At 46.3% G+C, this 12399-nt stretch overlaps 1 protein-coding gene across 4 annotated transcripts in view; it reads right to left on the minus strand.

The window, feature by feature from the left end:
• The window catches only part of KCNIP1 (potassium voltage-gated channel interacting protein 1), a gene marked incomplete at its 5' end in the record, with an annotated part of 411577 nt that overhangs the window by 257602 nt on the left and 141576 nt on the right, over positions 1–12399 (minus strand). For 3 of the 4 annotated variants that reach the window (XM_080627536.1, XM_080627533.1, XM_080627535.1), the window contains one exon: positions 8107–8167. The exons of the other annotated variant lie outside the window; for it this stretch is intronic. In XM_080627536.1, the coding sequence (XP_080483662.1) occupies positions 8107–8167 (61 nt within the window). Of the gene's footprint in view, positions 1–8106; positions 8168–12399 lie in introns of those variants that run through there. 4 annotated transcript variants of the gene reach the window in all.

A 12399-nucleotide genomic window follows, 5' to 3' on the forward strand; every position in this document is an offset into this window, starting at 1 on the left:
TTTTCCTGGAGCAAGAGAAAAGCAAACACTGGGGTGTGTGTGTAAAGAGCTGTGCTTGTTGAGTTTGTCAAGAAAGGAATGTTTGGATTGAGGAAAGCCAAACAGATGTAGCAGAGCAGGAGAGGACAGCTCTGTTACCCAGCTTATGTCTTCCTTAAAACCTTCCTATGGCCAGACTGGGGCCAGCTCCCCTCCTGCCTGCCCCTCTCAGAGTCCCAAGCAGCTCCTCTGTCCCATGTCTGCCCAGGGCGGACAGTCCTCCCCTGCCTCCCATCAGCCATGCCTGCTGCCTGTGAACTTCACCTCATTTCAACTGTGGTTTGATCATATCCTTCAGGAGCCCAGCCCCCTGTCCATCCCGAGTAACATCCTCATTACCATGACTTCAATCAGGAGTTATCTGACCACTACCTGTGCCATTTTCAGTCCAGACCAATGGCATCACCTCACAGTGAGAGCCACAAACACAGATTGGACATACCTGGTCACAGCTTCCTTCATTTTCAACTCACCTATCCTGAAAACGTGGATGAAGTTTACACTTTTAATCACTTCTTTGTTTGTTAGGTACAAACAATCTTACAGTTATTCCCTCTGGCATCTCAGAATAAATGTAAGGGGAAGCTGAAAGATCAGGCTGAACAAAGGATGACTGGACAGGGTGCTGGGACATCTAGTCTAGGTCATGCTTGCCTAGAAAGGTTAGACCCGATGATCCTTGATGTCCCTTCCAACCTGGTATTCTATGATTCTATGATTAAATACCTTGCTTGGAACCCTAAATACAGTTTGGTTACAAATGCTGCTGTGATGCCATATAGCTCTAACCTTCATTTCCCAGCTGCATAAGACCCTTGCCATGCAATTTGGTACCTTCCTGCAAAGAATACAGGGTGCCTAGAGCATCCTGCACTCGCTGGGAAACACCTCTCAGAGACGCGCACAAGTTTTCTACCTTGCAACTAGCCACGGTGCAAGTGGCAACATGACCCAGAGACCCTGAGCAGGTACCCAAACATTCTGCATCCCTGTGCAATGGTTTTGAGTAAGAAACATGGCACTCGACACAAATACCCAGGTCTATCCCCCACTGCAACAGAAGAACTGCTTTAGCAGTCACACTTTTCTAGTCACGTCTCAAACTACAATAAAATTACAAGCCAGTTTTGGTGAATAATCACAATTAATATCAATTTCGATTTATGAAACATTTGGCTAAAAACCACACCCCACTACTTAATTTTTGAAGAATTTGTGACTCTTCAGGGTTTTCAGTAAAGCTTACATAAACATCAAAATAAACAGGTAGCCTGCACATTTGTACATGGAGAAATACACCATTTTTATTCTGCCCCTCATGTTTGATCAAAATCAGCAGGAGGTTACAGCTTGCTTTGCTTGTTCTTCGTCTGCTTTCTTATAGATAAAGTTTTCCTCAAAAAGCCGGTACCACCCTAAGGGACTCCAGGTTACATTGTTGGTGACATTAACAATGGTAAAGCTGGGAATTGGCCAAATCTCTGCTAACACGAAAGTTCCAAGCTTTTCACATCTACAGTGTCAAATGTTTGCAGTTGCAAAAGTCCAAGTGCTTCATAGCGCCCGTTCCAATCATCAAACATCCAGAAAGTCACCCTGGAAGAGCTGGTGATAAAGGCTGGAAGATTACCAAGGCTGAGAGTGAAAAGCTGGAAAATATTTTCTGTTTTACCCTTTTGGATTATTGTTGAACATTCAGAAGCTTCAAAGCACTGCAGCCTGCTGCCCTGCAAAGCTCAGGTCTCTAATCAATTCTTTTATGGTGGGATTTCAGGGCTCTCTGAGGATGTGCTGTGGTTTGAGCAGCACACAGTACCTGTACCAAGGGCAGGAAATAAGCACATACGTATACTAATACAACACAACATGTAACACACTGTAGAATCTACTTTCCTCCATCTGTTTTTCTTTATTCCAAGCCTCCAACCTGGCTCTGCCTACAGCGTTCCAGGCAGGAACTGTATGCCTGTGGGAAGCAATCAGGGACATATATAGCTTATTTTAATTTAATCAGTGCTATCCATTCTTAAGACCAGGTATTCGCGATCCCTCTGACTCACTGCTAGGAGCTGAATTTATAAGGAAGCAAGCAGGAAACAAAGCAAGTGATGAGGGAAGTAACTTGGAGTTAGTGACTGCACAGGAGCTAAATTCATTCTGGCTGAAAGCTGGGGAGTGGGGAATAGAAGCAGTCACAAATTCCTCCAAGCAAACCCCACAGCTGTGTGAGCTCTGGCCCAGGGCTACTGAGGACGTGGGCAACAGGGTACAAAGCCCATGCCACCCACCTCGGGCATGTCCCAGCACGTGGCTGGGATGGGTGTTCGGCTGCTGTGATTCTGAGCAGTCTCCCAAGCACCTCATTGGACTTCAGAGACCAAAGAGTTCCACGCCAAGTGGCACGTTTGGACAAACACTTACTAGTGACCACAGTGTTTCCAAACTGCTGCTGATGGAGTGCGTACACCAAAAGTGTGTCATTGCAGAGCGCTGCTGTGTGTACCCCTTACAAAGACAATTCCCCAGAAAAAGCTGCCTGTCAAAGCCTCAGGTTTCAGTGCAGGCAGCCAAAAATGGACCCGACCTGTCAGACTGCATCAGGCGACAATCAGACAGGACTAGGGAGAGAAAACGAGATGTCGGTGCTGTGCTCCGGGCTCTCGGGCTCAGCCAGGAGAAAGTAAACCAGCCATTCCTTCCACTGCCTCAAGCACCTGCAGGCTCAGGTCCGTGACCAGGCGGAAGATGCTCTGCTTGCTCTAGAAGGGAAATACATAGGGAAGCGAGATCTTCTAATAACAAAATACCCATGACACAGGGCTGTATGGTCTGAGTCTTTAGGGGACACACATTTGTTCTCAGCAGTGGCAGACTGACAAGTTTCTTTGAGAAGCAGAAGCAAGAGAAGGGCAACTTCCAAAGTTTTTCTTTCTGCCAAACCTGAACAGATTTTTGAGGGATAAAGGCGAGTCTGCAGCTCCTCCTGGATGAATTTCAAAGGCCTATCAAGAAAAAAGCTGCTCTAAACAGTTTACAAAGAGTTGCTTTGCAATGGTACATACTGGGCAAATAAAAATCAAGAGAGCTACCCTGCCCAAATTGGGCATTCCCATCCTGCAGCTGTAGGGCTAGGGCTGAACACAACTGATTCCTTGAAACCCCCTTGAACCACTTTTTCTTCATCTGAGTAGAGAAGCAGATTTTTCCAGTGCAGGGAACTGAAAGGGCTCAGCCATGACATTAGGAGCTCAGGTCAGTCAGATATTCTTCTGAGGACTGACGAGCCCAGCAATGGTAAGTGGTTTCCTGGTAAGTAAACCACTTGAAAATACAGCTGGTCAGACACAAAACCTGATGCTTTTGGCCAATAAGCCATTTCAAAGCAAACTTTCCTTCAAAACAAAGTCTAGAAGTCAGTCATAAAAATGGCACAACTACTGTTGTGTAAATTCCTGCTGTTAGCCCTTGCAAAATCAAACAACTGTGCCAGGCTCCTCTTGATGCTTTAGGTTTGGATCTGGTTACTGTCACTCAACAGTCTCAGATTTCCAGCCGAAAACAGTTGTGCTTTCTGCTGGTGTGGTCAGGGGAAGAGCTGGAGCCTGCAGTTCTAAGGCCAACAAGATTCAGGTACTGATCTGAGTTCTATTTCCCTCTCACTGGAAGTAGGAGAGGGGTGTTCTGTAGAGAAAAGAAATAATCCCTTATTCCTCGATTTTTCTTTTCGACTGGAATGGAATTTGCCCACACATGGCAGCGTCCCCATCCCCAGTGCACATTGCCACAGAGGGAGGGACAGCCGTCAAAACAAGAATTTCCCCCTGCTTTAGCAACCTCCTAATCCGAACGTTTCCATGACAAATCTGGAAATGACTGCTTCTAGCCACAAATTTGGCCACGATTGGCTGCAGAATGTAAAAACACATGAAAAACATCTCTATTCCTGCAGCTAGTTGAAACCAGAGATGTGTCTGTGTGTGCGTTATCTGCTGTGCTGGCTCTCTGCCTTTTAGTGTTGTAGGTTTGGGTTATTTTCCCCCCCTAACTCATTTATTGTTTTATTGCTTATGTTTGCTGGAGGATATACAAGCAACTTGAAATTCGTAATCTTGTATCTAAGTGCTAACTGCTAACATACTAGAGAGAGGACCAAGCACTCCTCTCAGCTTTGCTGGTGTTTAGTCCATACTGAGCTCTCAGCGTTTCTTCCTGTTCCTGGTGCTCCAAAGTCCTTACACCTTCGGGAGTTCAGGTGGCAGTAATCCCAGAACGGGGTGGACAAGGTTGGAAAGGACCTCAGAAGATTGTCTCATCCTCGAGACAGGTTTAACTACAGCAGGTTGCTCAGGACTGTGTTTTGAGTATTTCCAAGGATGGAGGCTCCACAGACCCTTTGGGCACCCTGCTCCAGTGTTCAGTCATCCTCACGGTAAAATCTTTTCCTTATACTTAAGCTGAATTTCTTGTATTTCAATTTGTGCCCACTGTCCCTTGTCTTGTCATGGGACACCACTAAGAAGAGCCTGGCTCCATCACCTCTCCTACCCATCCATCAGGTATTTTTACACTCTCATAAGATCCCTTGCCTCTTCTCTGTACAGACTGGACAGTCCCTGCTCTGTCAGCTTCTCCCCATATGTCAGATGCTCCAATTGCTTAGTATTCCCTGAGTGCTGGAAAAGGCAGACAAGAAGAATCCCAACAGTGAATGAAGTTAAACTGCCATCAATTGAAGAGATCAGAGGACATAGTTTCTAATAACATGTACAAATAATCTGTGGAACTGCCCCAAGCCACTACCAAAGCAAACAGCACAAATCTCATGGACTATCCAGGGACACTCCAGCAATCAGGGAAAACTTTTGCAGCTTTACCAATAGGATTGCAAACCTGAGAAGTAGAAATCTCCATCCTGCAGGACAGGGCAAGCAGCTCATAACCTGCCTAGACGAAATGCCCAGTTCCGTTGGATTAAGTTTTCGCATTCAAGCTAAACGAACGATATTCTCCTCTACAAACCCACAACACTGTCCACATCACAACACTGTCCAAATCCAGAGACAAGGTCTCACACTTGGACCATTGCTCTCCACTTTAAGGCAATTTCTGCACTACTCCTGCCTTTATTCAGGCTCCACATTTTCATTAAAACATGGAATTAAATCCTGTACTCTTGAACAGTGCTACAATATATCCTCTAGCATTGCTGCTCACAGCTGGAATAGCTGCCAGCCACCATTCTCACTGCCAGCTCCCCAGACCCAGTCAGTGAAGCCATGCCCGGCACTGAGGCTGGAAGGGTTCAGCATGGGCCACTCGGCAGGGATCCATCACATGCGCACTGATATTAACTCTGGAAACTCCTCACTTGAGATAGAACTTGCTTTATTTTCCCTACTCTTAAAACAATACACATTGCTTTTAGTTGATTACACCAAAGGTATGTAGCTCCAGAAATCTGTGTGAGCTGCTTAGCTAGAAAAGACTATGCAAATTATCTTCAAACTACTGGGAAGAGCACATATTCGCTGAGAGGGCAGTGTAGTTGCAGAGATGTGGATCTAGCCCTGTTATAACAATTTCTTCAAGCCATTATTTTAGCAGCAATATTTACCTCCTACATAAATCCTGAACTATTTAAATAAACACAGAAATAAATATAATAAATTATTATAGTAGATGATAATCCAATAATAAAATAGATAACAAACACTTTGTTCAATAACAGATACACACAGCGACATCAAAGCGAGCAGATACACCCAGGCACCATTAGAAAGGTGCCCTCTGTCCAAGAAGGTGACCTGCATGGCAAGCTGCATCAACAGTCACACAGCCAAAGCTGGGATGCGTGAACCTTCCCCTCTACTCAGAACACAGCAGAGTGCCATGGTCAGTTTTAGGCTGCCCAGTATAAGGCAGACGTGGATACGCTTAGGCATGGTACAGCAGAAGCCACCAGCACAGTCAGGGGCTGGAGGAGACGCTGAGGGAACAGCTGAGCAGCACTAAGGAACCCATCATGATGGTAATTGACTTCTCACTACTTAGCTCAGACAAAGAACAATTTCACATTGTATTCAAGTACATCTCAGTGTTTCATTGCAGACCAAGTGAAATGCTCACAGTCAAAGTAAAATACACCAAGCAGCCCAGAGGCACATGCAGCAAACATGCCTCTGCCACTCATGTTTGGAGATCCGGGGCATCCTCTGGGCATCAGTATAGAGGAACATCTGCAGCTGGCTGAAAAGAGTGAAAACCAGCAGCATTGTTCTTTTCTGTCAGGTAAATAGTGACTGAAAGGTGTGAAATTCTGTACTGCCTTTGAAAATAGCCAGGAAAAGAAAAGTAATTTCTTCCAACTTTCCAACTGGGTACCCTACTAACCAGCAACAAAGCATGGATAACACATCAGAGCCAAGAGGACACAACTCAGGGAACATGAGTCCTGATAAATATAGGTGAGCAACCACTGCTAGAAGGCATCAGCAAGAGTGAAGCCCACTGTAAATGTTCAAATGTGTGACCAGATGCTGGGTCTTTATTGTTCGTGAACTCCCAACAGAAAGCAATTTCTTGCTTCCACTGGAGAGCTGAGCCAAGTGCAAGACCACAAAGCGATAGAGAGCAGATGCATTCAGAGCAAAATTATCCACATTGAGTGGAAATCAGCTCCAGCTCGCAGGTTTCCGGCAGGTGGAGAAGACCCCCCCCACACACACTGATGTCTCCACAGCCACCATGAGCAGCGCACTGTACTCAGCATCCCCTGGGCTTCCCAGTGCCTAAACACGGCTCCCACGGCTTTAGGTGTGACTTGGTGCCTGGACGGCTGTACAGTTATCCTTGCATTGTAAACACTATATCCATCCCAGGCAATCACACAGTTATGGCTGCATCACAACAACACAGGAAGGTGAACTGTAAACCATGTGCACACTCTCTAATAGAAAATCTACCCTACCTGTCTTGGACCAGGAACATAGAATTGGACACTGACACTTGCCACAATCAAATCCTCTGCACAGCCCTTCCCCATTTCTATTTAGAGGGATTACTTGATACTTGATATTTGATAGTTCCTAAGATAATTTTTAATTTAAATTGATAGAAAATCCACACCAGCTTGGATTCGAAAGTATAGATATGAACTGAGCAACAGATCCAGTGGAAACAGAGACCTACCCTAGGAATACTGAGAGACTGTTAAATGCAGAGGTTCTGGCAGGGAATATTTCCAAACAGCAGAAAAACTTGCTGAAGTTACAGCATCTTTCCTGTTGTTTTTTAAACAATACTCATTCTGTATGGCGCGGATGCGTCCCTGAGAGCGCTGGCAACTTTCTGCTCAGCAGCACACTGGAATTTCTGAATTAACCCTTGAAGGAAATCGAGCAGAGCTCAAGCAAACACTACACACACCAGACCTGCCGAAAAATCACCATTTCACAGCCAGTATTTATGGATTTTAAGGATTCAAATCCCTGGGATAGCTGCTTATTTCCTCATTTTTCACGAGCTTCTCCTCCTCTCCTTCTTTATGAAAACCTCTTATTTTTTTCCCCTCCTGATAATCTTTACAAAACACACATCATCAGCATGGCACACTTGGTGCTGGATTACTGAATATGCAACACTGACTCTAACAATACTTTCTAAGAAAGAACCCACAAGGTATTGGGAAGGATTTGTTGTGTACCCACATTTTATTCCATCCTAGAAGGTTTTATAAAGCATGGGATTTGGAAATAAACAAGTCTCTTCTGCAAGTGCTCTGCATATGGAGCCTGTGAGTTTCTCCTCCTCTCACACACACACACGCCTGTACGAAGGATTAGAGTATTTCAGCTGCTTTTCACCCCCCCAGACCCCTCCACAGCAATATTCTCATGCCCACATGCCCCCCTCAGGACCCCACATCCTATTCTCTGCGAATTGCACTTCACAGACACTGCTGGGTTACTTGCAAGTGGCACATGTTCATTTTCTCCTTCCTTCCCAATACGAATTTCTCTCCCAGCAAATATACAGAAGAGACTGGAAAAGCAAACCAGGAGGTCTTACCTTTTGATGGTCTTCTTTGTTTCGTTTGTAGAGAGGAGAACGTACCCATTACAGCACCCATTGCAAAAGCTACTTCAGAGTTTTGGAGGAGGATTTATTTTGGCTGGGGTTATTTTTCTAATTCTTCTCACCCCAGCCCTCCACTGCCAGTGAACACAATCGGTGTGAAATGCCCCCAGGAACAAAACAAAACAGAGGAAGTCAAGAGAAGAAAGAAAAGAAGGAGGAGGGAAAAAGCGAAGCACTGCAGCTCAGCCTTCAGCAAGCGTTAAGCTTTGAGGGCTTTTTTTTAAGTCAACACACATGCACTGACTCAGAGCTGGCTGCACTGTTATTATTCAAAACAGCTCCCCATCAAAATTTAAATGCTAGGTAGATTCCCTCAGACCAGAGCTGGCAGCAGATGCATCAAAATATTTACTGGAGCACAGCCACATAAACACACAGGCTAATTCTTCCTCCCGATCCCTTATGGCTCCAACCAGCAGCCGGGAGGTCTAGCGCGGGAGCATCAGCTCGTCTCTTCCAGTGCATACTAAACTGGAGTCCTGTAGCCATGCCGAGGGGCTCGGGGGGGGAGCCAGGGCTTTGGGCTGGGTACCAAATCAGAATGAATGGGAATCTTCTGAGTAGGAAACGATAGTGAGGGAGGCATCAAAGCCCCAGCTGCACGGGCTGCGTGCTCCTGCTAATGAGGAGCCTGACAGAAAGGTAGGAAGCAGTGCTCCCAGGCACAGGAGTCAGGGGAAACAAGTAAATGCAACAGAACATTTCACCACAATCCTTCTCCTCCACATCCTTCCTCAGGCAGCAGAAGCATGTGCAAGACGGTTGTTCACTTATTTTTCTGTCAGATATGTATGGGCACATCATTTTTAAGGCTATTAGATGAACAAACTGTTGAAATAAAATTCTGCAAGCATGCAGGGGCTGGGAGGAGGTAGGAGATGTCCCAGCATTTGTCCAGTTCTGTCGTATTTCAATCAATCAACCAGCTACACATCTTGTTATGTTTTCTCAGAAGGTGAGATAGCGAGTGCTTGGGTACAGAAGGAGTTAAACATACCGAGGCAGCCTCAGACCCAGAATTAATTTGCTATTTGCACAGGGTGACTGGGATTAAGGCAGCATCTGCACTAATACTGTATTTGTCTGAAGAAATTCATCCCTGCACCTTGTCTCAACAAGTTTCCCCAGCTTCCCTCTAACTTTGCAGTAAGGATCTCATCACACACCTATCCCAGAGGCCCCAGAAGCTGCACTGCATCCATGTGGTGACACAGCCCTTCGTGACCTGCTGCTCACATCACCAGCGATGCTGTCTTTGCATGCTCAGGTGGATTTGCATCTCTATCAGCAAAGAGCTTTCCATTAGTTGCTAGTTGCAAAAGGTATTACCCAAAGTAATTTATTTTCTTTAATCTTGTTTTACAACTCAAAACACAGCAACTGCACTTCTGAGGAATGCCTGGGGTGAGGTGACGTCCTGTTCAGATACTAAGGTCCTGAACTGGAATACAGCTGTTCGCAGGCAAGCATGAAGTGCCCGAGACTTGGGGCACATAGTGCTGCCATGCTGTCACCACTGTGGGAGCCTGGCCTGGGCAACACTCCCTGGCCCCCCCAAATTCCTCCCCAAGGCTGGCCACGGCTGTGGTTCCACAGCCCCAGGTTACAGGCCCTGATCCAGAGGGGGGTCTGGCAGACTGAGGGCATCTCCACAAGGCGCTGGAAAGCTGTGTAAGATTCTTCAGCTCTTCTTATTTAAATATTTTGTATTTGTTTTATGAATATTTTAATCTGTGTTTACTCAATAAAATAGTTGATAGGCAACAGCCTGCCTATGGAAAGCCCCTGCATACAGCAGAGGCAGGAGAGTGACCAGAGGCCACAGCAAATGTGCCGTCATGTAATGGCACCTGCACAGCACCACAGTTGCCAAGATGAGAAACGAGAGGTGAGGACCTGCCTGGAAATGTCATTTCTCGTACAAATAGAGTGCAGAGAGGGATGGTGGAGCTCCCATTCAGCAAGCTATGTCTGCTCTCACTTTGCCACTGCAGCGATACGTCACTACCCTGACTGGATGCTGGTGCCATGACAGAGCCTCCCCAGATCTTGGGGCAGGAGCTGTGCTCCTACAACTGAGCGGTCACCCCTGTATCAGGCCTTCACCAGTGGGTGAGTGTTGTGGTGGTCCTGCCTCCCTGCAGCAGGAGGGAGGTCTCAGTGCTGCGTCTGGACTCCTCTATCAGCATCATTGCAACTGAAAGCATCTTCCCACCAAAAGCAATAGCTGCCAGAGGGACACTGTGCTCCTGTCCCCTGCTTTAAGGCATGAGGTCTTCAAGATGTCAAAATTGGAATCCTCCTCAATCTGGGCAAAGCTGTCAGTAGCAGAAGTCAATGAGCTACTGTTCCTGTCACACTGTCCACTCACAGAACCACATGTCCGTTGACTTACACACTGGGAAAAACAGTGCTGTACAATTAAGGGCTCCAAAGTAAACGGTTGCAAATTACTGCTCGGATTATCATCAAATCACTTGGGTTGGAAAAGACCTTTAAGATTGTCAAGTCCAATCATTAACCCAGCACAGCAAAGGCCACCACTAAACCATGTCCCTCAGTGACATGTCTTTGCTTCTTAAATACCTCCGGGGAGGGTGACTGCACCACTGCCCTGTGCCAGTGCTTGACAACCCTTCCAGTGAAGACATTTTTCCCAATATCTAGTCTAAACCTTCCCTGGTACAACTTGAGGCCATTTCCCCTTGTCTTAGCTCTTGTTACTTAGGAGAAGAGCTCAACCCCACCTTACTACAACCTCTTTTCAGCAAAAGGCACCTAGAAAGTAGTTGACTTTAGGATTCCTCCTGAAACCAGCTGGATCTCAGCCATGAAGAAAGATCTCGGCCTGGGAGTGACGGATTAGGTTGCCCATATGGTGAGATACTCCAGAAAAAAAGTAATTTAGGATGTGAAATTTGCACCCCCGATGCTGCACTGCTGTTTACTTCAAACAGGGTGGTATATGGAGGTGGAGGGCAATGCATATTCGTTTTAATTTGAAACCTGAAACAAAAATAGATTTGCCTTGGCTGGAAACCAGTATTGACAGATCCACATGAAATCATGGGGATAAACGGTTACATGGATTTTCGTTTGTATGACTAAAATGTGTAAGAATGGAAACAAGAGGAGAGACCATGTCTGCGCTGGGCAGACAAGCACAGAATCCCACATCACCAGTTCAAACGCAGCCGCTTTCTCTCATAGCCAAAACCCAAGACCTCAGAGGAACAGCAGCATCAGAACCACTAATGAATCAGGGTATTTGGCATAGCAGGCCAGAGATGACCATCCAAATTTATCAACCTATGAGATAATAACTGAGAACAAGTGCTAATGGTCATGCTCTGAGGAGATAAATATTTTTCAGAGTATTTCCTTTAGAGGTAAGATAAAGGCTGAGCTCTGATGGTGATGGACAGATGCACAGTTCTATCTGTGTGGCTACCTAAGCCAGCATCCTAGGTAAGAACTGCTATCAGAGAATTGAAAGCACCTTGGGGGAAGGAGATACCATGTTATGCCAAACCTGACTGCATCCGCAGTACTGATCTGCAGTGCCCATAGCCCTGCTCACCCCCAGTGCAGTGAGCACCCCGCAGCTGCAGTCCTGGGGCTCTCTCACAGCATGATTTGCACACAGTTCTGGAGCAGTTGCTTGCCCTGCTGAAGGTATGTACTGCTTCATGCTGCCTGTGCCGCGCCTAAACCCACACCGTGTCCCACAGAAAGTCCACCCAACAGGAGCTGTGTGACTGCCTAAGGAGGAGAGAGTCTTCCATGGGAAAGGGCCATGAGTGCTTCACACAGGCAACAGGCAGACACATCAGGGTACAGGGAGGTGTTGCGCAAGTACAGCAACACACGGCACGTGTCCTGGGGGTGGCCTCTCTCCCAGCAGAAGCTTTTGCACGCACTGGGCCAAGCACTACACGCTGTGTGCTGACATTCTGAGCTAGAGCATCAGGATCGAGACATGTCCCCATGAGTCACCCCATAGGTCATTCATCCTTTTATCACTACTATATTCCATATTACAATGAATTCTGTCTGTTGACTAACAAAACCATGACATAATACTATTCATTGACCCTCTTCAGATTTTTTTCCCACCTCTTAACTCTACACAATTACTTTTAATAAGCATCTGGGGGACTTTGAAACATCAGAATAAAGTAGACAGACACTGGCAGTGATGTAGAGGTGGTTATTGGATGTGGC

The sequence above is a fragment of the Psittacula echo genome, assembly GCF_963264785.1.
Source record: "Psittacula echo genome assembly, chromosome: 11".
Classification (NCBI taxonomy): Eukaryota; Metazoa; Chordata; class Aves; order Psittaciformes; family Psittacidae; genus Psittacula; species Psittacula echo.